Here is a 25,744-nt window from a genome sequence, read left to right as displayed (position 1 = left end):
CCTGAACTATTTATCTGACACTTAGAGGGGTGTGGGAGGTTCTCTTCCCCTCTAATCCCTGTCCTCACTCCCAGTGCTGGAGAACGACTCGCCCCAGGGGTGCAGCTCAAACCTCGTGCTCTGAGCTGCCTTTGGAGCTGACACGGTTGGAGGGAAAATTCAGGGGCTTGACTTTGCTGACCATTTTTTGTCAGTTCTGTCAGACCTGAAGTCCACTCCAAGCCCATTGAGATCATACCTGATCTGAATTTGGATGTGTCCATTAACTGAGCTTTCAATTAAACTCATATTTACAAGTTTAGCAGTTGATTTCAAAAAGGCCTTGGTTGAGTTAAACATAACAAAAATGTTGTTAACAGGAGTTGGGTTAAAGACATTGTTGCAGCTGATTTCTGAATAAAAACAAGCATATACTTGCCTGAATGTGAACTTTGAGTAAAGCCTTGAATCCAACACAACTGCTCTGAATCATTCCACTACAGCTTAACTACTTTGTGTTGGAAATAACGCAGGTGTCCCACTTGTGGTGTGGTAGTTAATTAGGTTAACAACCCTAAAACATGGAATAAGCTGACAATTAAAACCAAGGCCACACTACCCATAACAAACTACTGACAAAATGTAATCTAGCTGCAGAAAAGTTTACCCTTTAGTCTGTACCTCTCTGGAACATGAGTGGATTCTGCAATACAGAGAGAAGAAAGAGTATATGAGTCCTTCTCCTGTCCTGTTTTTCTGCCTCGTGGAGCTTCAGGTGGCTCTAAAAACCGAAATATTTAAGTTACTTGAATGAAAGCCTTTAGTCTTCAGGTCATGCCCCCTCTCCCAAACAGCTGCAGCTTATGCTGTTTGAGTGGCTCAATGGACTGAAGCAAGGAGGCCACTCTGAAATGGGGGCATTTCTGAATATGTTCATCAGTTTAAACTCTGGACACCCACAGGGCCTCAGGAATAGTGGCTGGTGCTCTTTTTCCAGTTTTCCTGATATTTAGGAAATTGTTATTTAGCCTTTGCTGAATATTGACACCTGCTAAGTGAAGAGAGTTAATTTAAAGAATTGACATGGGAGCATTGTTTTCCTAGGCAGAAAATAATCAGAAGAGACAAGTCCCTTGTATTATCTCAGAGTCTCTCAAATCATCCTTTGTAAGATTCTCACCTTTCCTTTTGGCTCAAGGAAGATTAGAATATGAGGATGGGTGTTTGGGCAGGGAGTACCTCTAGGACTATTTAAATCACACACAAGAATTGGTGCCCTTGTCAACCTCTAGTCTGGATGTGTCTGAAGGTCTCCAGCAAGTCCCTGTGGTGTGTCTGCCCTTGGAGACACAAGAGGGGATGAATCCCTGACAGCCTGAGCTGCCCCTGCCCTGCTGGCAGCACTGGGGCTTCAGGGCTCCTCCCAGTGCCAAATGTTCCAGAACCCAACAGCTCCAGGCAGAACTCACAGGGGGTTCCTTTCAAGCTCTCCATTCAGAGCAGGTTCATCCCCTGCAGCAGGAAAATGAAGGAGAACCCATAAATCTTAGATGTTTATGAATGATACAACTGTTACTGTAATCTCGGTAGCAAGAAATGCACTCCCAGTGTCTGATACACCTTCCCTTATGAGTCTCTGGTTTCAGTACCACCCTTCAACCTGTAACCATTCCTTGAAGGACAAGGTGCTCAGAGACCAGCAAAAATCACTTATGCTCTGTCTTGTAAGTCAGTTCAGGATCTGGAGAGGGGTTTCCTTGCTCTGTGTCTGTGTTGCTTGAATACTCTGGGTGAAAGGAGCATCCCAGAGCACAGCTCTGAGCAGTGATGGGGCTGCACCCCGAAGGTGTTTCCAGCCCCAGCTGCTGCCATGGGGAGTGCACTTGACTCCTACAGTGGGCAGCACAGTGAGCAGAGCCCAGTGGGTGCAGGAGAACAGCTGAGAGGGTGTGCCCAGAGGGTGGGACACAGCCTGGTGAGGGCTGAAAACACAGTTTAGAGCACGTCTTGGTGGAAGGATCTGATTCAGTGGCACTTGTTTCCAGCTTCAGCAGCATGTCTGGAAACAGGGAGCTCCTATGAGGCAAAGCAGAGACATGGAGAGGTGGCACAGAGGGCAAGTGCCACGTGCTGGAGGTGCCAGGGGTGTGTGAGCTGCCCCAGGGGCTGCACAAACAGGGACTGGCTGGGGGGCAGCTCTCAGAGAAAGCCAGATGGCTGCAGTTGCCTGCAAGAAAGTTGATATGCCAAATAACTTTTTAAATCTCTAATGTGTGAAACAGGTTTAGCCCTTGACTTCCCAGTAACAGAGTGCCTGTCACGCTGCCTGGTGATTTCCTGGCTTTTTTCTGGCTCTTTTCCTCTGCAGACAGCAGGGTCTGCTCTGCCATCCTGCAAACAGCTCACGAGGTACCTGCTGCCCAATCTGGGAGCTGCTGCCAGGGCTGCCACTGCAAAGGCTGGGGGTGTGCTCTTGTTCACATTGGCAGCAAATGGAGAGCTCAGAGCTGTGTGTGTCTGGCTGAGTTCCAGGTGGATAATTACATTCTGCCTACCTAAAATTCCCCTTCCAGCCTTCCCAAATCCGCTGTCCCAAGCCGTGGTTATTGATGTCTCTCTGCTCTTAATTGGCCCCCACCCTCCCCTGCACAGTGACAGTGAGGTGACCTTGTGTGTGCTGTGCTGTCCCCATCAGAAACTGCAAACCCATGTCAAAAATGGAGTTTTCCTGCATGCCTCAGCCCAGCTCCCTCTCCCTGGTGACTTGTTTCTTGTACTGTGGACTTGTAAAGTAGTTGTCTCTGTTTTACCTAAAATATTAATTTTTCAAAGTTCTTCTCTCATGCAATTTCTTTCTGCTGTTTTGGCAAAAAGTCTTAGTTACCTTTTTCTTCATGTTTTTAATAATTTTTTCATTATGTCATTATTATTTTTATATGCATATTATTTTTCATGTGCATTATTACTATTTTTTTCATTATGTGCACCCCTGGCCTGTCCCCACAGCATTTAAAGTGACCTGAAATTCAGTGAGGAGAAAAGACATCCCAGAACTGGAGACCCCAAGCAGAAACCTCCACTCATCCAAAACGTGGCCCCAGTGTTGAGTCAGGACATCCCATCGGGCAAAAGGAAGTGGCACAGGGGTGGGTGCACCAGCACCAGCCCCGTCAGTACTGCAGGAGCCTGTGCCAGCCCCGTGGCTGTGCCATCCACAGGAGGATGGAGCCCCTGTGCCCACTGCCAGGGCCCTCTGAGAGCTGCTGGGAGTGCTGTAGCTCTGAAGTGGGCAGTGCCAGGTGTGGGCACTGGAGGCTGAAATTATCCGTGTTCTCCTATACTTAACTGTAATTAAGCAGACACTTGAGGATCCATTCATCTGGTTTGTGCTTTTTCAGGCTTCAACCATTCAGTAAACACATCATTATAGCTTTATTCCTCACACAGGGCTTATGCATAGGAGTGATGAAAATTGTTAAGCTGTGTGAGGTTGAGTTCACATTAATCTTGCAGGAATGTGTTTGGATGCCATTTCCACCCTGTCTCCTGCAGCCTCTCCCCAAAAATTAAAAAAAAAAAAAAAGCAAGAAAGACTGTTTGGGAGAGTCTATTCCTCACTGGCAAAGAAAAGAAAGAGGAACAAAGGATGTGCAGCACATGGGAGAGTTGCAAACTTGCTCTGAGCTCCTGCAAACAGCACCATAATGAGCCTCCCCCTTGGAGATGTGTAGTAAAAATGAGCTGTGATGTTGCCACCAACAGCACCACGTTCCATGTTCCAGGAACCTGGAGAGTGTTTGTGCTCTGAGGTTGTGGAAGAGCAAACAGGTTTGCAGTGCTGGAGCAGTGCGGGCTCTACAGGTGACTGAGGGCACAGGGGACAAGTGCCCTGGTGGGACAGACACTGCACAGGGTCCTGGTGACACTGCACAGGGTCCTGGTGGCACTGCACTGCCCAGGGTCCTGGTGACACTGCACAGGGTCCCGGTGGCACTGCACAGGGTCCTGGTGACACTGCCCAGGGTCCCGGTGGCACTGCACAGGGTCCTGGTGACACTGCACTGCCCAGGGTCCCGGTGGCACTGCACAGGGTCCTGGTGACACTGCACTGCCCAGGGTCCTGGTGACACTGCCCAGGGTCCCGGTGGCACTGCACAGGGTCCTGGTGACACTGGCACTGCCCAGGGTCCTGGTGACACTGCCCAGGGTCCCGGTGGCACTGCACAGGGTCCTGGTGACACTGCACAGGGTCCCGGTGGCACTGCACAGGGTCCTGGTGACACTGCACTGCCCAGGGTCCCGGTGGCACTGCACAGGGTCCTGGTGACACTGCACTGCCCAGGGTCCTGGTGACACTGCCCAGGGTCCCGGTGGCACTGCACAGGGTCCCGGTGGCACTGCACAGGGTCCCGGTGGCACTGGCACTGCACAGGGTCCTGGTGACACTGCACAGGGTCCCGGTGGCACTGGCACTGCACAGGGTGGCACTGGCACTGCAGAGGAACCTGTCACCTACAGCCTCAGCCACAGCAGAGCTGAGCAGCAAAGCTGGTTCTGTTCACCCCTGTACTTGTCCAGAGGAGCCTCTGCCCCTTCACAGGGCAGTTCAGTTCAGAGGCACAATGGACTTTGCTTTAACAGTGGCAAACACTGGAAGTCCAGGAAAATGCAGTGTCAGAGGAGATGTGAAGTCAGTGATGCATCTACATAAATTTTGGAAAAGCCACTCTGTTGTGTGTAATATATCCTGAAATATTTTATGGGCACTTAAATCATGTGCTTGGCACATGAATTGGTTCACCTTCGGTTTAAATGTGGTATATTCTTAATTTTTCTTTAGACAAACTGCAAAGGACAGTGGCAGAGCTTTCCCTGGCTCCTGCCACAGTTTGCATCAATCATTTCATATCTGCAGGACACACATGGAGTAACCACACAGAGCATCCCCCAGGCCTCCCTCAGCTCTGCAGACAGGACTGTGGCAGAGCTGCTGAGGGATTTATTGATTGTAAAATGTGCAGGGCTCAGCTAATTCCCCCAGGGATGGAACAGCTGCACTGAAGCCAGTTCAGCTTCAAGAAAACAGCCCTGAGTTTGACCTGCCTGTGGTTCTTGTGATACTGGGGCATCTGCTGGTTTGAGTGTTGGTGTTATCAAAGCACCTGTGTGGAATGGCAACTATTTTCAGCAAGAAGTGGCAAATGTTTTCACCAGCAGGAAAGGAGCAGTGAGTGTTCTGCTGCCCATTCTGCCTGTGTGTTGCTGGGCTCTGTGTCCTGCTCTGGTGCTCCAGCAGTGCTGCCATTTCATTACAGCCACTCTGTAATGATCTCCCATTTGGTTGGTTGGGTTTATCCTCCTGCCCCCTCGGGGCCACTGAGTTGTACTCGAGCACAGCACAAGAGTTGCTGCTCAACTTCCCACATCCCTTATTGGTTCTCTGAGAGCTTATTTCTGCCACAGCATCCTGGCACCCAGAGTGCCCCCAAAACGGGCTGCAGGACCTGCAATAATGAGCCAAAGCAGAACTGGCCAACGTGGTGCATCTTCCTTTGGGCCAGTGGGGGAAGCTGAGAAGATTCATGGGACAGAAACGCTGCCTTGCTGCCATGAATAAACCCAAAGGCTCTGGGAAGTGCTGCACAGTTATTCCTGCCTGGGATTTATGAGGACATTTGGGCAGAGCTGCTTTTCTTGCCCCGGTTGCCCGTGCCTGGCAGTGAGCGATGGTGGTGCCCACGTGGCGGGCACAGATCACACATCCATAGCAGGCACTGCCCCCGGGAGAGCTCTGCGGGCAGCAGAGTGCCCGAGGGGAGGGGCGGGCAGGCTGTAAAGTGAATGCATTGCCACTTAAACACTTGTCTGCGCTCTGTTTATTCCTCACTTGTGCCCCATGCAGACTGAGGGGGAGATATTTCCAGCAGAGGGTTCTCTGAGCTGTTCCCCAGGCAGTTCTGCTCCTCCTCACTGCCCTGGCAGGACCTGCTGCCTCTGGGCCTCTCCTGGCACCTCTGCAGTGCTGCATGGGGAGAAACCCTGAGCCTGGGCTGGGAACAACCAGTAAACTTCTCAAAGGTGTGTCTAATTCCACTGCCACTCTTGTACTCTGTATAAAAGGAAAGACTTTAGTGGGTTTGGTTCTTATACCATATAGCTCAGAGAGGAAGTTTTAGTTCCAGTAGTTCAAGAAGGAAGAAGGGCACCTTCTAGGCCCATTAATTAAGAAAGGATTTTCATAAATTTGTGTTCAAAATCTATCAGTAGAAAAGTGCCTCTTCTTTTTTTCCCATTAAAATCTGTAAATATTTCCCTAAGGAGAACAAGACAAACACACTGCACTAAACATTCATTTCTAATAAATGCCACTGACTTTCTTTAAAGCTGCCACGTGTAATTGGGGCAAACTGACACATCAATCTTTCTTTAAAAATGGGAGTGTCCTGCAAAGCTAAAGATGTAAACCCAGAAACAAACACATAGAGACAGAGCCTGAATGCTCCTTGTCTGCCTGCTCAGAGTACTGTGCTCTTGGAATTACAGCTGGGGACCTGCCAGGCTCTGAGACTTGTAAAACACTCCCCTGATGTGGGTTAAGCAACATGTTCTGCCCAGTTCTACCTTTTCCAGGCAATAGTTTAGTGGGAAATCCTGCTGGGATGGAGTGCAAAGGCTGGGACACTGGATCCTGAATTTTTGTCCTTGCTGTGACAGTAACAGTCATTTTTCTATTTGCCAAATGGGTGATTTGTTTACATCATCAGGTTTTTACAATGACTACCTGGTTAATGATTGCAGGACAGAGAGAGGGCTCTGAAATAACTGGTAGATCATTCCTTGTGCTGCCTTTCTGTCGATTAGAGGCAGAATTATTTGATATGGAATCATTGATGTTTGAGCTTTCTGCCTGTTTATTGACACTGGCACCAGTTCCCACTCCAGCTCTGTCCTGGGGGATTGGCTGGGGTTGTGCACACTCCTTTGCATCTCTCTCCTCTGCAAAGTCACTAAAATGCATTTTCTTTTGTACTCTCCCCATGTGTGCTGCTGTTCTTTGGGCACCATCTCTGTACAGCTCTCTGGGTGACAGCTCTGCTCAGGAACCATCCCCAGTGCTGTTTGCTTGCCAGCAAAAGTGGAACTTCTCTAGGATGGTCTTGGCATTGGGTTTGTTCCTTTCAGATTCCTGTAGGAAATCACCCTGAATGTGTCTGTATATGCTGTACACCTGGACTTCATGAAATGGCAGAAAATACGTTTTAGGAGAGACCCCTACTCTATTTCTTCATGTTATCAGATCAAGAATTCCATCAAGCAGATTCTTAATATTGGAACAATTTGATAAAAGTACTGGGGAATGTTAAAAGGAAATGAGGTTTTGGAATCTCATGCCCCAGACAGCTACAAAACTAGGAATGTTGGCACTTCAGTTTTCAAAGCAGCCCCCTGGTAAGGGGCACAGTCAGCTCTGGTGCACAAGGCTCTTGCAGTGCAGGTGCTGCCCTTCCCACTGCTGTGCCTTGGAAAGGGGGCTCAGGTATTCCAGATTCCTTACACTGGAATGGCAACATGAACCAGTGTGACCTGTGGGTTTGTCCAAGGGGAACTCACTCCTGCAAATGATTTCTTTAGTAGAATTCCCATGGCACAGGAACAAACCGTGTCTTGGGGCTCTGCCCTGCACTGATGAATGAAAAGATGCTGCACTAGATACAGAAATAGATGGTTTTGCCCAAAGACTTTGTCTCCTAATTGCCAAGAAAAGCAGCACAGTCACTGTGAGAAGCTCCTGGCTCAGCCTGGTGCAGCAGCACCTCCATCCTGCCCTGGTTGTGTTCCCACCCTCACCCACTCAGGCAGTGGCAGCAGTTGTGGCACCACCAGGAGCCTGGGAATGCTGCCCCTTCCCTGCAGGGATGGAGCTCCCAGAACCTCCTGGTATTTATAACTTCTCTGGGCCTGATGGAAGGAGAAGGGCCAAGGTCAACACCACCACACTCAATCAGAGAAAATAGTGAAGAAACAGAAAAGAAGGAACTCAATGTGAGGGATTGCCCCTGAATGCAGAGAGAAGGAGGTTTCACTGTTTACAGCAGCTCAGCTGGCCTTGCACACGATAACTAACAATGAGTCAAACTGCAGGAAGGCAGGGACAGCTTCCCAGGCTCAGAGTATTTACTGCCTGCTCAAAGCAGAGCTGTTGTTGTGGTTTCCACCATCCACATCAGGGTTAGAGCTGAGCCCAGCTCAGCTCTGACTGGGGAAGGTGATGAGTCAGGTGCCACAGCAGAGCAGGTTGTCTCACCTTCAGTAGCAAGACCTAAATTCCAAGCAGGTGCTTTAAAAGCAGAAAGGTTGGCTCAAAGTCCCTGTAGTAACACAGAGCAGACTGCTCTGACAGAGCAGCCCCTTGGCAGGCAGTGCTGGGGAAGCTCCTTCTGCCTCTCTGGGACCAGCTGGAACGCTCCAGGGTTTGTTGGGAAGGTTTGGCTGTGGATCTCTCTCGTGTCAACAGTGTAGGAAAGAAGAGGATGATAAGAACTTCTTTCCTTGACTCAAGAGCAGATTCATGACCTAATGCACTTTCAGCTGAAACCATTGTTTGTGATAAGCCAGCCCAGAAGGGAAGTCCTTTGTCCATGAGCCTCTCACAGCATTTTTGCTCACTGGTGCTTTTTGTTGTGCTTGACTTTCAGTGCCATCTGCTTTGGGTAATAATGAAATGAATGAGTACTTTGAACAGTCAGAAATCAGCCACCCTCCCACTTCACAGGCAGCAAAAAATATTTGCTGGTTTTGTTGAAACAACCCTTGGCTCCAAATCATCCCAGTGCCCACATGCTTCATGTTCTGCTCCTCAATTGCAGGGTAATTAAACCCTGAAATTTGTGCCAGTGTTTTTGATGGTATAAAGTTCTACAACCAAACAAATAACCCTCAGAACAGATGTACAAAACAGCTTTCCATGAGTTAGGATTTAGTGTCTTAAATTCAGGGTATTTTGGAAATTAAAGAATAATAGCAGAAAGGGTGTTTGCTTTTTTTTTTTCATTTAAGCCCATTCTTCAGAATGTTTTCACAGTCTGATACTTATTATTCCGCTTTAAAGGCACATTTCAGACTTGAGAATCTTAAACAGAATTAAACCTCATTTCCATTGGTGAGGTAGCAATTAACAATACAGGTTATGATAATGTGACCTCAATTGTTGCAACCAGATGTAAGTGAAGATCAGGTTTGGAATTAGATTTCTTAAATTCCTTTTGGATTTAGTCTTAACCTTTGCTGCTCTGACATCACGTGGATTCCACCCTGCCTCTCACTTTAGCAATCAGACAACTGATTGCTCATTAAGGTGATTCTGCACTCACAGAAATCACGGCACAAGTCATTTGTTGCAAAGCAAGAGAAAAGCGAGCCCAGGGAACCTCCAGGGGGACAGAGGCTTAAGTTTGTTTTTTATCTTAAGGTTTCAGATGAGGTTTCACAACAGAAATAAGGAGTTGCCAATGCTTCGTTTCCTTGCCACAGATTTGGGGATAGACCTTAGTGGAGACACGGAGCTTGGACACAGATTGGGAGGGGAAGTTGGAACTTGGCAGAGATTGTGGCAAGGAGGAATCTGCACCAGCAGGAGGAGAAGCTCAGGGAGGGAAGAGTCTCCCCCCAGCCCAGAACGGTGCCAGTGTGGGGCACTGCAGCCTGGTGCCTCCTGGCATTGCCTGGTTTTGTACAGTAAAACACTGCTGAGTAACAGAGGGGCTCCATCAGCTCTGCCCCAGCTCTGCCCCAGTTTGGTATTTAGGTGTAATCTCTGCATTCTCTGAGTGCAGCCTGAGGGAATGCAAGGGGACAATTCTTCTGAAATGCTCCTAGATTTCCCTTTTTTAATGTATTTTTGAGTCTCTGCCTATGCTGCCTCCCTGCAGTCCATCTGATACCCTGGCAAGTCACAGTTTCTGAAGGGTCTGGGTTCATTCCTCTGGCTTTATGTGCTTTCCTATGGGAACAAGCTGTGACGTTTCCCCAAATTGCTTAATAATGACTGTTCCTCCCCGAGGTCTGGCTTGGGGCACCTGCAGGACACACACCCCACCCTGTGCCCCTGTGGGACCTTCCTGGAGGCCACTGAGCCCTGAGTGTGGCTTCAGAGAGAGCCAGCACAGTCTGGGCAGCTTGAGGCACCCTGAGAAAATAAATCCTAAGGTCAATGTTTTATCTGACAGGATGAGGAAGGAGGAAGACTGTAGAGGAAATGGGTTATAGATACAATAAGGTGGTTATAAACCTTTCTAGGAAAAGCAGCTTTGACCTGGCATGTTGTAAATTCTGGTCTCTCAGATTTTATTAATGTGGGGCTGGGGGCAAATACCCTGCCAAGAGGTGAACTTTTGTATTATATCCTCTTGTGGTCTTATAAAATAATTTCTATTATATTATCCTATTCTATCTTTAAAATGTGCACCCCAATGACCTTATCTGAGAGGAGGATGACAGTGTAGGATTAAAGAAAGAAAAAAGAGATATAGGATTGAAGGGAATCCCACTGCTGATTTTAAAAAAGGAATTAGTGCTTCCAAGGAGCATTTCACAACCACATGTTATTATGCATTTTATGCTCAGATTCTTATATTTGTGGTGGTCTTTAAGGCCAAGGAAAGCTGTGAGCAGGGAGGGGAGATCAGTGTCCTGCATTTCCCCCATGACCACCCCCCAGGAGTTCCCGTGGCCCTCTTGGGTCTCCTGATGGTTCACCTTTGCCAGGAGTGAGTTCCTGGACTGGAGGCATTTCCATGTTTTTCTTCCAAAAGTGTCTGCCCATAATTGCTCTGACAGACCCAGAACTGTGCTGTGCCCACCCCTGGTGCCCAGCCCAAGTCTCTGCTGTCCCACCCCTGGTGCCCAGCCCAAGTCTCTGCTGTGCCCACCCCTGGTGCCCAGCCCAAGTCTCTGCTGTCCCACCCCTGGTGCCCAGCCCAAGTCTCTGCTGTGCCCACCCCTGGTGCCCAGCCCAAGTCTCTGCTGTCCCACCCCTGGTGCCCAGCCCAAGTCTCTGCTGTGCCCACCCCTGGTGCCCAGCCCAAGTCTCTGCTGTCCCACCCCTGGTGCCCAGCCCAAGTCTGTGCTGTGCCCACCCCTGGTGCCCAGCCCAAGTCTCTGCTGTCCCACCCCTGGTGCCCAGCCCAAGTCTGTGCTGTCCTACCCCTGGTGCCCAGCCCAAGTCTCTGCTGTCCCACCCCTGGTGCCCAGCCCAAGTCTGTGCTGTCCCACCCCTGGTGCCCAGCCCAAGTCTGTGCTGTCCCACCCCTGGTGCCCAGCCCAAGTCTCTGCTGTCCCACCCCTGGTGCCCAGCCCAAGTCTCTGCTGTCCCACCCCTGGTGCCCAGCCCAAGTCTGTGCTCTCCCACCCCTGGTGCCCAGCCCAAGTCTGTGCTGTCCCACCCCTGGTGCCCAGCCCAAGTCTCTGCTGTGCCCACCCCTGGTGCCCAGCCCAAGTCTGTGCTGTGCCCACCCCTGGTGCCCAGCCCAGGTGCTCCTGGACATTCCCTCAGCCATGTGGTGTGATTGGATCCTGGTGGATCCCCTTGCTCTGGGGTTGCCATGGAGCTGTGCCCTGGGCCTTTTTAGCCTCTGTTTTTTCTTTCCATTCACATAAATAAGTAACTGTTCTCCTGGGGGCACTTTAACATTCCAATTTGGAGAACTGAAATTAGAGTCAGCACATTCTGACAAAACATAGTTGCATAAAAGGTTTTTACAAATAAAGGATCTTTTGGTCACTTTCCAGTTGATTTTCAATTTTTCTGCTTCCTTTTGGTATTTGTCAGCATTGCTGAGTTCCCACATGAACATCTGCAACATCATTTGGATCCAAAGTGCTTTATAATCACACGCTATAAATATTAGATTGTCTTTTAGAGGCCACTTCACTTGGATTTCAAATATTAAGTGAAACAAACAAAAAAAATTATTCAGACAATTGCTCTAATTTTGGTGTCCTCATTTCTGGGCTAAAATGCAACTGACTTCTGCCATTGCTGCAGTTTGAAATACATGGTCTCCTAGTCAGGGAATGTGCAGGCCCACCCAGAGAGCTGGAGAGGAGGCACACATTGGATTGAAACCGGTGCCAGCCTCTTTGGCTACAGCCAAAAGGACTCCTGGCTGGGCAGATGAGAGCACAGGGAGTGTTTCCCAGCCTGCAGCACTCAGAGTGCTCCTCTGGGTTATATTCAGGAAAACCTTTGAAATTCTGTGGATTTCAGCAGCTCAATTTTTATATATTTTTAATGTCATGGAGTGACTCTCTACCAACCCCTAAACTGTACAAATGTACGGGCAGGTACCAGGTCAGGTCTCTGTCCAAGTGTTGGTTTGAAATGATGTCCCCCCACCCAGAATAATGATCATGTCAAAAAGATGCTCAGGGAAATATCACCATGAGAAAGAGAAAAGAAAGTTGTATATTCATTTCTAACCTTGAAGTTTTCATTCTGTAGTTTAGATTTACACTTTCATAATTTGACCTTCCACTTGTGGAATCCTTCGTGGATTTCTGATGGGGACATTTCACTCACTGGTTTGGGTTTTTAAGGTTCCTTTGGCTTTTGTTTGATTTTGTGTTTGTTTTCAAGGCCAAGGCAGGGAGGAGTCACTAAAGGCCTCGGAGCTCCTGGAGATAACTGATGTTTGTTGTGTGTGGGGGAAGGAGTTAACTGTAATAGTATGGAAATGGATCCCAGAGGCTCCTCTAAAGGAGTAATTGGCATCCTGCTTAACAACTGATTAATTCATTCTGGAGAAAGGAAGAGGAGGGAAGAGGAGTGAAATGATTAATGTTCCTTTGACACAAAATGGGTGTTGTTCATTAAGGAAAGGACACATTCTAATTTCTGACTACTCTCAATTTACTTTCTACCTTTTCAGGCTGAGTAATCTTTACTTCTTTCTGGTGGTGCTGAACTGGTTCCCACAAGTGGAATTCTCCCCCAGGGCAGTGGCTGTGCTGCCTCTGGCTGTGGAGCTGCTTTCCAGATTCCCTCACTGACCCCTTGGAGAACTGGAAGTTTGGAAAAACTCTTCTAGAAGAATTTTTTCTGCCTTTAAAAATGCCTTATTTATCTCCCTGAAATCATCTCCTGATGATCTCATCTCCTCTGGAGCTTTGGGTGTGCTGATGTGTACAGGGTTCCACTCCAAGTTTCCAAACCAGTTTGCCAACTGACACAACATCCTCAAAAGGATTTGGGGGAAAAATGAAACTTCCCCAAGGCTGCAAAGGAAAACTGGGGCTGTTTAAAAAATTTAAGATGTTTCACACAAAACCGACTAACAAAAATTTAATGATCAACAACATTGAAGGTGAATCATAATTGGAAATTGGAAAACAATGTCTGGGGCTTGCAGTGAGCAGAGGGATGGACCCAGGGCTGGCTCTGGGCTGGCCCAACACCTGCAGGGAGCTCTTGGCTCAGGACTGACTGCTCTGGGATGGCCCAACACCTGCAGGGAGCTCTTGGCTCAGGACTGACTGCTCTGGGATGGCCCAACACCTGCAGGGAGCTCTTGGCTCAAGACTGACTGCTCTGGGATGGCCCAACACCTGCAGGGAGCTCTTGGCTCAGGACTGGCTGCTCTGGGCTGGCCCAACACCTGCAGGGAGCTCTTGGCTCAGGACTGACTGCTCTGGGATGGCCCAACACCTGCAGGGAGCTCTTGGCTCAGGACTGGCTGCTCTGGGATGGCCCAACACCTGCAGGGAGCTCTTGGCTCAGGACTGACTCAGAAGGAGGAAAGATTTCCATGTGCAATTCTTATTGCAACATTTGCATTTCATCAGAGTTTCTTGTCCAAGCACCAACTTGACTCGATGAGACTGCTCAGCTCATCACTAGATAATGTAGCAGACAAGAGTTTTCATTGCAAAGAAGTTTAAATATTCGGGTCTCTTCCTTTTGTCACCTCCCCTTAAGCCCAGGCTATGCCAAAACATGACTGTGGTTTGCTCTCATGCCAGAAGCTCTCCTGGAATGACATTCTTGTGTGTCAGAGGCACGAGGACCAAAGGGGAAGAAGAAATGAGAGACTGGAAGGAGTAACTGGATAAGAGAGGGAGGGTTTGGGTCTGTCAGAGGAGGACTGGGCTGAGGGACAATATAACTCCCCAAACTGCTAAATCATAGATTTCCTTGGTTTGGGGGGTGGGAGTTGGTTGTTTGTTTAATAATCCATGTTATCATCATGAAAGCAAATAATAGACAGAGGAAGTAAAAGGGAAACAGTGTCTGAGCTGAGGCTTGGAGCAATCCCATGTTGCCATCTGGGACGTGCAGCTCAGCCCTTTACCTTTGAGCTTCCTGGCAACTCCCAGGGCCATAAAGTGATCCTGAAAGTCCTGGGGTGGTTGGTGGAAATTGTGTGTGTGTTCTGAGCTTTGTCCCTACCCTGGGCTGGAGCAGAGACTGTGTGAGCAGCGAGGCAGTGCCAGGGCAGTGCTCTGAGCCCCCGGGCATCTGCCAACAGGAGGAACAGGGCAAGCAGGCTGCCTCTGTCCCAGGGAGGTGCAGCCTCTCCAGCTCCTGCTCCAGGACCTGCTGCAGCCTCCCCAGCACCTGCTCCACCTCCCCAGCACCTGCTCCACCTCCCCAACAGGCTCTGAGACCTGTTGCAGCTGAGTCAGGATCATCCCAGCCCAGGGGAGGAGGAGACTGGGGCAGGAGAGGCAGCTTTGGACACCTCAACTCTTCTCTCCATTGTTTGGAAGCTTATTTGGATTATTGAACTCTTCTGACTTTGTTGGGTTTTGCCTTGGAGCTACTGTTTGAGAGGAAACCAAGATGTCAAGGAAGATTATTCCAGGCTGCTTCTCTAGAATGCTCTGGAAGAAACATTTCTTCAAGGAAACCTGCTGCCACTGTGGTGCTTCAGACACTGAAATGCCGAGTGAGGAGCTGGAGAAGAGAGGAAAAGTAAGGAAGAGAAAGAAGAAAAATGAAAATAAACGAGTGGTCATCTCCAATTTGCCTTTTGGAAGCAAGAAGTGGAAGGAAAACCCAAACAGATACTACAGCTCCAACAAAATTAAGACCACAAAGTACACCCTCCTGACCTTCCTCCCTAAGAACATCTACGAGCAGTTCCACCGCTTTGCCAACGTGTACTTCGTGTTCATTGCCCTGCTGAATTTCGTGCCAGTGGTCAATGCCTTCCAGCCAGAGGTGTCTCTGATCCCCATCTCGGTCATCATGGCCATCACAGCCATCAAGGATGCTTGGGAGGACTTCAGGCGCTACAAACTGGACAAGGAGATCAATCACATGGGCTGCTACATCTACAGCAGGTGAGCTTTGGGCAGCTTTGGGCACTAAAATAATGCTTGAGATCTTCTGTCAGTGGTGGGGCTTTTTGTTTAAAAAACTAATGAATTCCCAGCTGCTGGAAAATCCCAGTGATTGAGTGAAAGGGGGAAAATTCACAGCCAATATTTATCACCTGGTATTTGTGCTGATACAGGAAATGTTTTTCATTTTTTTAAAGCATTCTTAGACTGGGAAAGTAAGTTTGAGTTCCGTGATTTTGGTGTGGCTTTGGGCCTCTTGGACATGCCCTGCACTAGAAACAGGAGCCTCAGGAGCTACAAGCAGCTGGATTTCTAAGAAAAATTCTATCCATGTAAGGTAGCACAGAACAAGATTTCTCATGGGATTTGTTTGCATTCTTAGATGCCAAAAAACCTCTTAAAGTCTTGGCTCTTTGAACTACATTTAATGTTATACTCTGCACTGTAGCTTTCAGTTGTTCTTTTTTTTTAATTGCTACTATGCAAAATTAAACTGTAAAAACCCAGTCTAGACATGGAGGACAGTGATATATGTGCCTCTGGGTAGTCATCTCTGTGGGAATTCAGTGCCTGTGTTTGGATCTTCTTCCTCAAAGTGCCTCATGGCTTCTTGCTCTTGGCACTTGCCTAACTTGGAAAATGTTTTCTTGTATCAAAAGTGTTCTCTCAGCAAAGCAGCAAATGCCTTGTCCCTGTTAGAGGATCCATGTGGGGTCAGGAGTGCCAAGTGCTCCTCTGGAGCATCCCTGCCCTCCCTGTGGGGCATCCCTGCCCTCCCTCTGGAGCATCCCTGCCCTCCCTGTGGGGCGTCCCTGCCCTCCCTGTGGGGCGTCCCTGCCCTCCCTCTGGGGCATCCCTGCCCTCCCTCTGGAGCATCCCTGCCCTCCCTGTGGGGCATCCCTGCCCTCCCTGTGGGGCATCCCTGCCCTCCCTGTGGGGCGTCCCTGCCCTCCCTGTGGGGCGTCCCTGCCCTCCCTCTGGGGCCTCCCTGCCCTCCCTCTGGAGCGTCCCTGCCCTCCCTCTGGGGCATCCCTGCCCTCCCTCTGGGGCGTCCCTGCCCTCCCTCTGGGGCGTCCCTGCCCTCCCTCTGGGGCATCCCTGCCCTCCCTCTGGGGCATCCCTGCCCTCCCTCTGGAGCATCCCTGCCCTCCCTCTGGGGCATCCCTGCCCTGCCTTAGTCCATCCATGGCCCTTCACCCAATGAGCCCCTTCTGGGGCAGGGCCTGGCTCAGCTTTGCCTTTCATCACACAGGACTGTCCTTTCTGCTGATTCCTTTGCAGTCTTTGTCAGGTTTGTATTTTTGTGTCCTGCTGGTTAAACAGGAAAACAATGGCTTGGCTTGTTTAGGGGCTGAACTTGGCCCAGATACAGATCAGGATTTGTCAGAAACAAATTGCTCTGCTCTCGGAGCCAAAGAGAAGGCACTCGAGGAGTTTCTAAATGGTGTTCATTTAAGATTTCTTCTGTCCCACAGTGGAGCCTGTCAGTGATTGCAGCTCTTTGGGAGGGTGGCCCAGAGGTTGCCATCTGGTTGGACGTGTCCATGTTTCGGTGTTGCATCAGCCCAGGAGGCACCGGGGTGTTTGTGGGCACTTGGGCAGGAGGTGCCAGTGAAGGAATCTGCACAGCAATCCGGTTGAGTTGCTCTTCCCATACAGCAACCATGGTAACACATGGCTAAAAGCCCTTTACTGTGGGAGCATGAGAAGTGGGGAACACAGGGAACCTTGTTCTGTGGAAGGGAAAAGTGTCCATCATGGAATTACAACAGACATCCAGGTGCAGGTTAAAGCCACAGCCATGGGCACTTTGTTTTGCAGAAACATGACATGGGCCTGCCTTAAAATTGGCTTTCCCATCCCGTAAATAAGGTTCTGATCCATGAATAAATCTTTGTCTTTCACCAAAGTCTTATGGCCCCAAAGGTGCTGTGAGGGACAGGAGGATGAGAAGAGCTTCATCCTGTCTGTGGGATTCATCCTGTCTGCAAAGAACGTGGCTAATTACAGTTGCCATCTGATCAGTCACTCCAGCTTATTAGATCATGAATAATTTTAATCAGGCTTCTCTGCTGCTTTGGGAAGCTGATATTTCTTGTTCTTCTTGCTTGCTGCAAAGTCAAAGAAGAGCATCTTGTCTGCTGATTTTCTTCCTTATGAATCATCTGCTGTAGGTGATTTTTTTAACTCAGGTGAAAGTCTCTCTGGGACACTGCAAATTTTGTAAATCTTGTGGCAGCAAAAGTCATTCTTAACAGAGCAACTGATCTTCCCTCCTAAAATGAAAGATGATGAGGATTTGAAGAGGGAATCTTGGAGTGCATATTGCCCTTATTTCAGGTTTCAATAACAAGAACTCTGGCACCTGTTCCAAAGGAAGCACAAAGGCAGACCAATCTTTTCCAAAGGCTGATTGTTCTCCAAAACTTTCTTGCAGACAAGGGGAAATGCAGGAACTTGCCAGGGAAATTGGAATTAAAGAGGCTGCCTGTAAACATCCTTCTTCTAATTTTCTCTTCCCCAAGATCAGCTGGAATGAGAAATCCATTCTCTGCTCAAGGGAAAGAAAAGGCACTTCCAGTAGTGTGTTTAAGGAGTGTTTAATTGAGAAAATGGGAGCCAATTAAGAGGCATTAAAGTGTTTTGGGGAAGGGCAATAACTTCGATCCAATGTTTGATTTTGGAGATTGCAATTTCGGAACCCAAACTTTGGAATCTCCTCTCTGTAGAGAAACTGTTGTGCTCTCAGAGTGAATCACACAACCCCAAAAGGAGAGAAGAAAACCCTGAGTTGTGGGTGATACAGACCTGTGTTCAAAAGCCTCATTTCCTCTGGTGTTCTTTAAAATATAAATTGTCTGGGGCCTGGGACCATCATCTGCAGCTCATCCAGCCCAGGGTGAACCTGAAAGTTTGGAAAGTTGAAAGCAGGATGAGAGGAAAATACCAGCCTGCCAAGGGCACAGTAAGCAAAAAGAATTCTTGCCAATACTTTAAATTAAAGTCTTGTTCAGCAGCATAGAGTTTTCACTTGTTAAAAGCCTTTTCTTTCTGCTTTATTATTTTTGTTTTCCAGCAAAGTGTAACTTTAAAGACTCGGAGCCTGCTGGAGGCTTCAGGGTGTTCATCTTATACTCCAAAAAACCCAAAGCCTGTGTCCCACTGGAGATCTCACCACATTCCCTGAGGCAAAAGTGCAATCAGTTCTTTGGGCATGGATACAAAACTATCAAAGCTCCTACAGCTCAGTGGTGCCTTCTCTGAACAGGGCACGAGTCTCATCAGCTGGGGCTGAAGGTCTGCTCAGTAAGGGCATCCCTAGGACGGGGACATTGGATCAATGCCAAGCTCCCACTCCCTGCTCTGGTGCCACCCATGGCTGTTGTTCCCCAGGAGATCCTGCCCCTGGCAATGGGCACTCTCTGCCCTGGCAGCCCTGGCATTTTGGGGTGCACTTCAGGCACTGTGGGCACTTTGTACCTGGTTTAGCTGTGGCCACCTGACCCCAGAGTGCCCCCTGGGTGTGCCAGCTGGGGCATTCCTGGAACTGCAGAGAGCTGGGAGAGTCCTTGGCCAAGGGGACCCTGCTGGGCTGAGGCACCAGGACACTGCTTGGAACTGGGACTACCAAAACTGGGAAGGAATTCAAGCCAGAATTCCTCCTGTGGGGAGTGTGCTGGTGGTGTGGGGAGGAAACCTGGGACGTGCTGCACTGCCCAAATGCCCCAGGGAAATGTGGCACTGAGCTGGTCCAGAGAGCAGCTCTGGGAGGGGAGGAGCAGAGCAGAGGATGGTGCCAGTCAGGGCATTGGCACAGTGGGATCCTTCCTCTCCGTGGAGGAAAATCCATAAATCCATGAATTGCTCCCACTGCCTTGGGTATTGCTCTGTCAGAGCTTTCTCCAGGATCTGTGACCTGCCAAGGCACTGGAAGCTGCTTCCCAGGAAAGGTGCAGCAATGGCAGCAGGAGTTGAGGACTCAACATGGAGGGCAAATCGATGAAAATCAGTGGGTTTGGCTCAGGGCCCTGCAGAACTGTGGCCTCGGGGCTTTAAGATCCATCCTCACTGTGAGGAGCTTTAAAGTGCCTTTAAAGCCTGGAGAGAAACGTTTCCACCAGTGACCTCCAGAGCTCCGTGGGCACAGAAGGATGTGCCTGCCAGAGAATCTGATGGAGACTGTGGATTCCAGAAACTTCCTAAGTTAATGAGAGACCTGAGAAACTAATGCTGCTGATTAATGCTAATGATTAGTGCATGCTGAGGACACTGAGTGACCTTGGAGTCACCTGTCAGTCCCAGCTGGGGCCAGCAGGAATTGCAACAGTAGCATTTTGTTGAAGGCAGCATTAAAAACAAAATAGGTTTTCCTAAATACAATAATCTATAACTTACAAAATGAACCCAGTAAAGTCTAAGGAAAAGTGTTCTCAACATGCTCTTTAATCCTATTTTATTTCTTCAAGGGCAGGTTAAAAGAAATCCAAAACCTTCCATATGAGCACATGGTCCATTTATGAAGTTCTGGTACTTAAAGTTCACATAAACTTGAATTGATTGCAGAAGTTGATCATGGCCTTCTTTAACCATCAAGAGAATAACTCCCTTATTACAAAGCTATAGGCAGTTTTAGCACATAAAGAGACAGGATTTGCTGCTCCCATTGAGGAATTTGAAATGCCAAAACCATGGAAGTGTTTGTACTTTATTAGGCTGTAGAAAAATTTCCCTCCCATTATCTTTAAAAGGTGCTATTGCTGTCTCAGTGAGTGTCCAAATGGTAGAAGGTTAAGGGGTTTTTATCAAGCAGGTGATGCTTGAAGGTCATTTTCACATACCACATTTGAGCAACTTTACATACAACAGAATACAAACATTGGGCCTTGTCTCTTGATGACACTGATATATTTTTCTTGGTGTCATAACCCAGTGGCAATTCAGGGGCTGGAAGGGGAACAAACAGGGTTTGCTTCAAGCTGCAAAGGATCCTAAGATGGAGCTTGCAGTGATTCAAGGGAATAAGACTCATGGAACTCTAATTGGCTGATTAAATGCTTTCTGAAGCTCTTTCTCTGAGACAGTCTGGGACACACAGATATGCTGTGCAGTCCATGTGAGAAATTACTTCTATTTAATTTCCACTGGGGAGCTGGACAATGATTTTTCTGTGCTCCCATTCAGCATCCATTCTGACCCAGTTTTTGTTTGAGATTTATCTTTATTGAATCCAAGAATGAGAAATCAAACTGTTGACACAAAGTCAATAATTTATTCAAGTCTCTCCACAATCTCCAATGGCAGCAGGATGTTTTTATAACCCTTTTTTTCCCAGAAATGACTTCATAAGGTCTGTTTAGTTCAGGTCTTCTGGTCAGATTTGATGAGTCCAATAAGAGTTCTGGCAGACTTCTCTCTGGCTGTTCCAGGGAACCACCTCTTTTCCTTGGCACCATCCTCTGATGGGCATTTTCCTGCTGCCCATCATGCCAGGACAGCAAGGGAACACCCTTTGAGTGCTGTGGATGAATTGGATGGTAAAGGAGGGAAGGCACTGAGAGCTTTCATCATGTCTTGGCTGTGCCACAGCCCTAAGAATCAGATTTCCAGATTCCCCCCTATTTTATTGGTTAAATACAGTTGCCTTTTCTGTGTGTTTCTCCTCAGACCATCTCGGATTTATGAAGCTCCTCTGTTTGTTCAGCAAGCAGAGCTTGTGCTGTGCCCTTTAATCACTGAGCAGAACTGGGCAGAGTTCCCAGGCACAGGCACTGCTGAAGGAAGCTGCTTCCTCTGAAAACCCTCGTTGGGCAGCTGTGCCAGGGCTGCCAAGGGCTGCACCCCTTTCATCCTCAAGGATTTCATTTCCTTTTAATCCACTGCTGATTCTCTGCAAAGTTGTGGCAAACCTTTGTGCTGCAGGGAATTGTTAATCTTTGGCTCCGGCTGAAAAGCTCTGCCAGGAGCAGGAAATGTGCTTCTCTCCCAGCCTGAATGTTCCCTGAGAGAAGGACAGTCAGTCCACCCAAGGCAGGTCTGGGATTCTGCAGTTCCTGAGCTCCAGTGCTGAGCTAAGTCAGGCTTTTCCTCGGATCCAAAGAAGTCCTTTGGCTTTCCTGACTCACCTTCTCCTCTGTAACCAGTGCCTGGGCAGAGCCCTGGGGCTCCCCGTGGGATGTGTGTCCCACTGGGAATTCTGGGAAAACATCCCAACTCTGGGATTTCTGTGGGTTCCTTTGGCCAACGTGGTTCCTTCCAGCTGACCTGGGGCAGTGCCAGCTGGGCCAGGCCCTTCTGGAGGGTTTTATGAGCAGGGAGGATCAGAGGTGTGTTGTGCAAAGCTCTGCCTGCGCAGGGGGTGACGTGCCCAGGGCTGGGATGTGCCTGCAGAGCCACAGCAAACACCACCTGCCAACTGTGCCACCTCCCACACGCCCAGGAGGGCAGCACCTGCCAGCTGCTTCCTCTAAACAAACCAAACAAAATGAAGGTGTTTGACGTGGGAAGGATTCACAGCTACTTAGTTCATTTGCTTTATTAACAGTATCTACGTGTAGAACATGAAATGTCCAATATCCTCCTTCTTAAAATACTTTTCAAATAGAAGTTGAGCTGTTTGGGTTTTTTAAATGTAGAGACACATCAAATTAACATGGAACAAACTTCTGTTCTTCAGTGTGGTTTTTTATTGTCTGTTGCTGAGAAAAGAAAAGGACACTCAGGTAAGTAGAGTCAGATAAGATAAGAAAGAAGAATGAAAAATTCAGGAAAGAAAAATTCATGTAAGAAGGAAAAAAATAATGTTACAACACCCTCATTTAGTAAGCACCTCACAGCATGACAGGGATTTGAGTAGTTAGGCTGAGAGGTTCTTTTTTTGAATAAAAAGTGGATACCACTGGGATCAGCACAGGATTTAAGTGCTTGCATAACCTTTGCAGGTGGCTGTGCTTTGATGTTTCTGATGCCCAAGGATTCCAGGGTGTTCTTGTAGACTTTTGGAATCCCGTAAGTTGCAGAGATTCTTGCAGGTTGCTCACATCCCAAAGCTCTTCCCCACAACCTGTGAGCTTTCCCATGCCCTGCCGAGGCCATGGGGTTTGTGAGGAGCCACCTGGAGAGAGGGAGAAGGAAAGCCTGGAGGTCCTGGAAGGTCTCCAGGGGGCAGTTCTGGAGACCCCCATGGGTGGGGCACTCAGAGGAAGGAAGGTCATTCTTGGTTATTGATCTCTCACATGCAAATTACTAGAGAGGTTATAAAAGTTGTAACATTCCTGGTCAGGGGGTCACAGACCTTCTGGTGAGCACCTTGGAAGCTTCTGATAGAGGTGACCTGTGTATCTTTCTCCATTAAACTGCTTTCAAGTGTCTATTTTCCCAGGAATGGGCACCATTTTGAAGGCCCCCAGCCCAGGGTGAGGGTCTGCCTGGCAGCCCCAGGGCTGGCTCTGCCCTGCAGAGTGCCAGGGAAGTGCCTGGCCCTGGAGCTGTGCCTGGTGTGTGCTTTGAACTGCAGCAAACCCTCGACGTGCTCTGGCCCTGCTCCCCTCTGGTGCTGCAAACAGTGAATGAAGCTCAGGGTTCCTCAGGCAGAGACGAGGGGGGTTAAAAACTTACCCAAAAATGAGACTCCGAGTCATTACAAAAGGCCATTTTCTGCCTCTCTGGTAAAGGATCATGAGCATTTTCCCTCTTTGAGAACAAGGCAGAAGATGATTCAATTATTCATACTGAAAAAATAATTTCCTCTCCAGGAGTCAGAGCAGCTGAGCCTTTGTTGCCAGGGCAGTTCCCATTCCCTCATTTTAAAGCTTATTGTGCAGTGTGGGGTTTGCTGAGATGGTTAAGAGCAGTTGAAGGATCAATTAGAGAAAATACACTGTCAAAAAGAGTCTGCTGTTTGCTGGAGGCCCACGAGGCACGAGTGGTGCCCTGGCAGTGCCCCCTCACCCGTGCCCTGTCTGTGCTGCCCAGGGAGGAACGTGCCTACGTCGAGAGGTGCTGGAAGGACGTGCGAGTGGGGGACTTTGTGCAGCTGCAGAGCAACGAGACCATCCCAGCAGACATCCTGCTGCTCCACTCCTCAGACCAGAGTGGCATCTGCCACCTGGAGACTGCCAACCTGGACGGGGAGACCAACCTCAAGCAGCGGCGCGTGGTGACGGGCAACCCCAGCCAGGTGAGCCCACCCTGGCACTGCCAGCTGGGACCTGGGACACCAGGTGAGCCCTGCCCTGGCACTGCCAGCTGGGACCTGGGACACCAGGTAAGCCCTGCCCTGGCACTGCCAGCTGGGACCTGGGACACCAGGTGAACCCTGCCCTGGCACTGCCAGCTGGGACTGGGGCACCAGCTCTACCCTGCCCTGGCACTGCCAGCTGGGACTGGGGCACCTCCCACCAGCCCAGGCTGCTCCAAGCCCTGTCCAACCTGGCCTGGGACACTCCCAGGGCTGGGGCAGCCACAGCTGCTCTGGGCACCTGTGCCAGGGCCTGCCCACCCTCCCAGGGCAGAATCTCTTCCTAGTATGTAATCTAAATGTACTGTCTTTGCTCTGTTCAGTTTAAATGAAGACAGATGTTTTCCTAATTGGCCTCTGTGATGTCTTGTCCAATACACAGAATTTTCTTCATTTAATTTAACCAGTTGTAAATCCAGGAGAGGAAAATCTTGGGTCTTTCCTCAGCCCTTTTTAGCTTTGCTTCAGGCTCAATGAGCTAAACTCACTCTGGCTCTTCTTCCAGGGCAAGTGCTCCAGCCCTGGTGGTCTAAATTAAGCTTTTCTTAGAGTTTAATGTTTCAGGTAGCCATTGGATTTGACACTAATTCTCAGCGTGTTTCCTCTTGCAGAATACTTTGTTTGAACCTGAATTTTTCCAGAACACCATTGTCTGTGAAATGCCAAACAATGATCTCAATAAGTTCAAGGGTTACATGTAAGTACTTGTCATCCATAAATGCATCTTGTATCTGAACTTTAATATTTCTCTTGGAGGAACTGGATGGAAGGAAGGATCTGGGGGGAAATGGGGTTGGCACTATTATCTGTTCCTGGAGTCAGAGGTCAATATAAGGCACAGACTGGGCTCCTTTTGGAGGTGAGGAGAACCAAGGCCTGGCACTGAGTCTGCAGTGGTTCCATCCCAGCTGTTCTCACAGGGCTTCATCTCTCTTCAAAATGCCTATTGGCCCACCTGCCTGCTGCAATATGGAATTTTCTGCCTTTCCCTCCCTGCCTCAGGGCTGGATGGAAGAATTTGCCAGGGAAAATTCCCTGCTAACAGTTAGTCGAGTTCCCATCTTTGCTCTGCTGAGATTTGAGCTGTTTTGTAAACACAAATTACTTTCTCTCCAAGAACCCTTAACTGAGGCTCTCTTGCCTTGCTATAAAATAGTAGCAGTACTATCCCTGCTGAAATGATGCAAACACACTTGGTGACAGGCCCCTGGCACCCCTGAGCACAGCAAAGTCTGTTTGAGGGGAGGCTCCTGCTCAGTGAGTTCACCAAGGCTGAGTGGAGGTTCCCATCCACATTCTGGCATTATTTTTGCAGCCAGGTGTAGGTTGTTGGCAGCTGCACCTTTGCCCTTGTCTGTTTGAAGTTATCTAACCATGTGCAGCTGCACTTGGACATGGGACTGGACTTAGCCCTGGCACAGCTCTGCCCCTGCCCTCACCTGAGTGGTGCCCTTTGCTGGGCACTGCAGTGCCACACACCAAACAGAAAGGAGGGAAAGATGCACAGCCTTGGGAAAAAAAGACTCTTTTCTGTCTCTGATATTTATGTAACAAAACAAGGTGGAGAGTCTGAAGTAAAAAATCTCTGCTTGGGTAAAGATCTCAGAGGAAGCCACCAGAGAGCACAACCCAAACTGTGGGCAAGGCAGGGAAGTGCCCTCACTTTCAGGGGCAAGGACCAAACTGCCTGCCCAAGGAGCACTGACCCTGTGGCTTCCATCAGCTGCTGCTCTGAGCAGGAGCAGCTGGAGAGGGATGGGACACCTCTAGCCAGGATGGAAAGTCTTCCATCCAGGGGGAGATGAGAGAGAGATCTCAGCCCAGACACTGCTCAGTGAACTGAGGTCCACAGAGCTGGGGAGGCCGTTGGTGGCTGCCAGAGGGCCAGAGGCTGCTGCAAGGTGGAGATGGGCCTGCCTGACCCAGGACCTGCAGCCCAGCCCTGCTCAGCTTTCTAAAGGAACTGTGTCTGTAAGAAGTCACATAATCTATCTTGGCTTCATCCATGAGACACTGAATCTGCCAGAGAAGGCACCAAGAGAGAGCCAAACTTGCTCAGTGTCTTCATGACACACACACTGTGCAGGTGACCTTTGAAAGACAGATTTGGACTTCTCTGTAATTCTTGCCAGAGTCTTCATTGCAGCTGAGTGAAATAAAAGCAAAATGGGCCTTTAAAGCTACTTGCTT

At 49.0% G+C, this 25,744-nt stretch overlaps 1 protein-coding gene across 4 annotated transcripts in view; it reads left to right on the top strand.

Annotated features, from left to right (window-relative positions):
• Positions 1-14,620: 14,620 nt before the first annotated feature.
• Positions 14,621-25,744, top strand: part of ATP10B (ATPase phospholipid transporting 10B (putative)) — a 47,389-nt gene continuing 36,265 nt past the window's right edge. For all 4 annotated transcript variants that reach the window (XR_011699148.1, XM_071570576.1, XM_071570575.1 and 1 more), the window contains exons 1-3: positions 14,621-15,318; positions 23,290-23,494; positions 24,166-24,251. Coding sequence is in view for 3 of the 4 variants with exons in the window: in XM_071570576.1 (XP_071426677.1) it covers positions 14,816-15,318; positions 23,290-23,494; positions 24,166-24,251 (794 nt within the window). In the remaining variant the exon portion in view is untranslated. The remainder of the gene's footprint in view (positions 15,319-23,289; positions 23,495-24,165; positions 24,252-25,744) is intronic.

The sequence above is a fragment of the Pithys albifrons genome, chromosome 15 (genome assembly GCF_047495875.1).
Source record: "Pithys albifrons albifrons isolate INPA30051 chromosome 15, PitAlb_v1, whole genome shotgun sequence".
In the NCBI taxonomy this organism is placed as follows: domain Eukaryota; kingdom Metazoa; phylum Chordata; class Aves; order Passeriformes; family Thamnophilidae; genus Pithys; species Pithys albifrons.
This window is presented reverse-complemented; position numbering and strand designations above follow the sequence as displayed.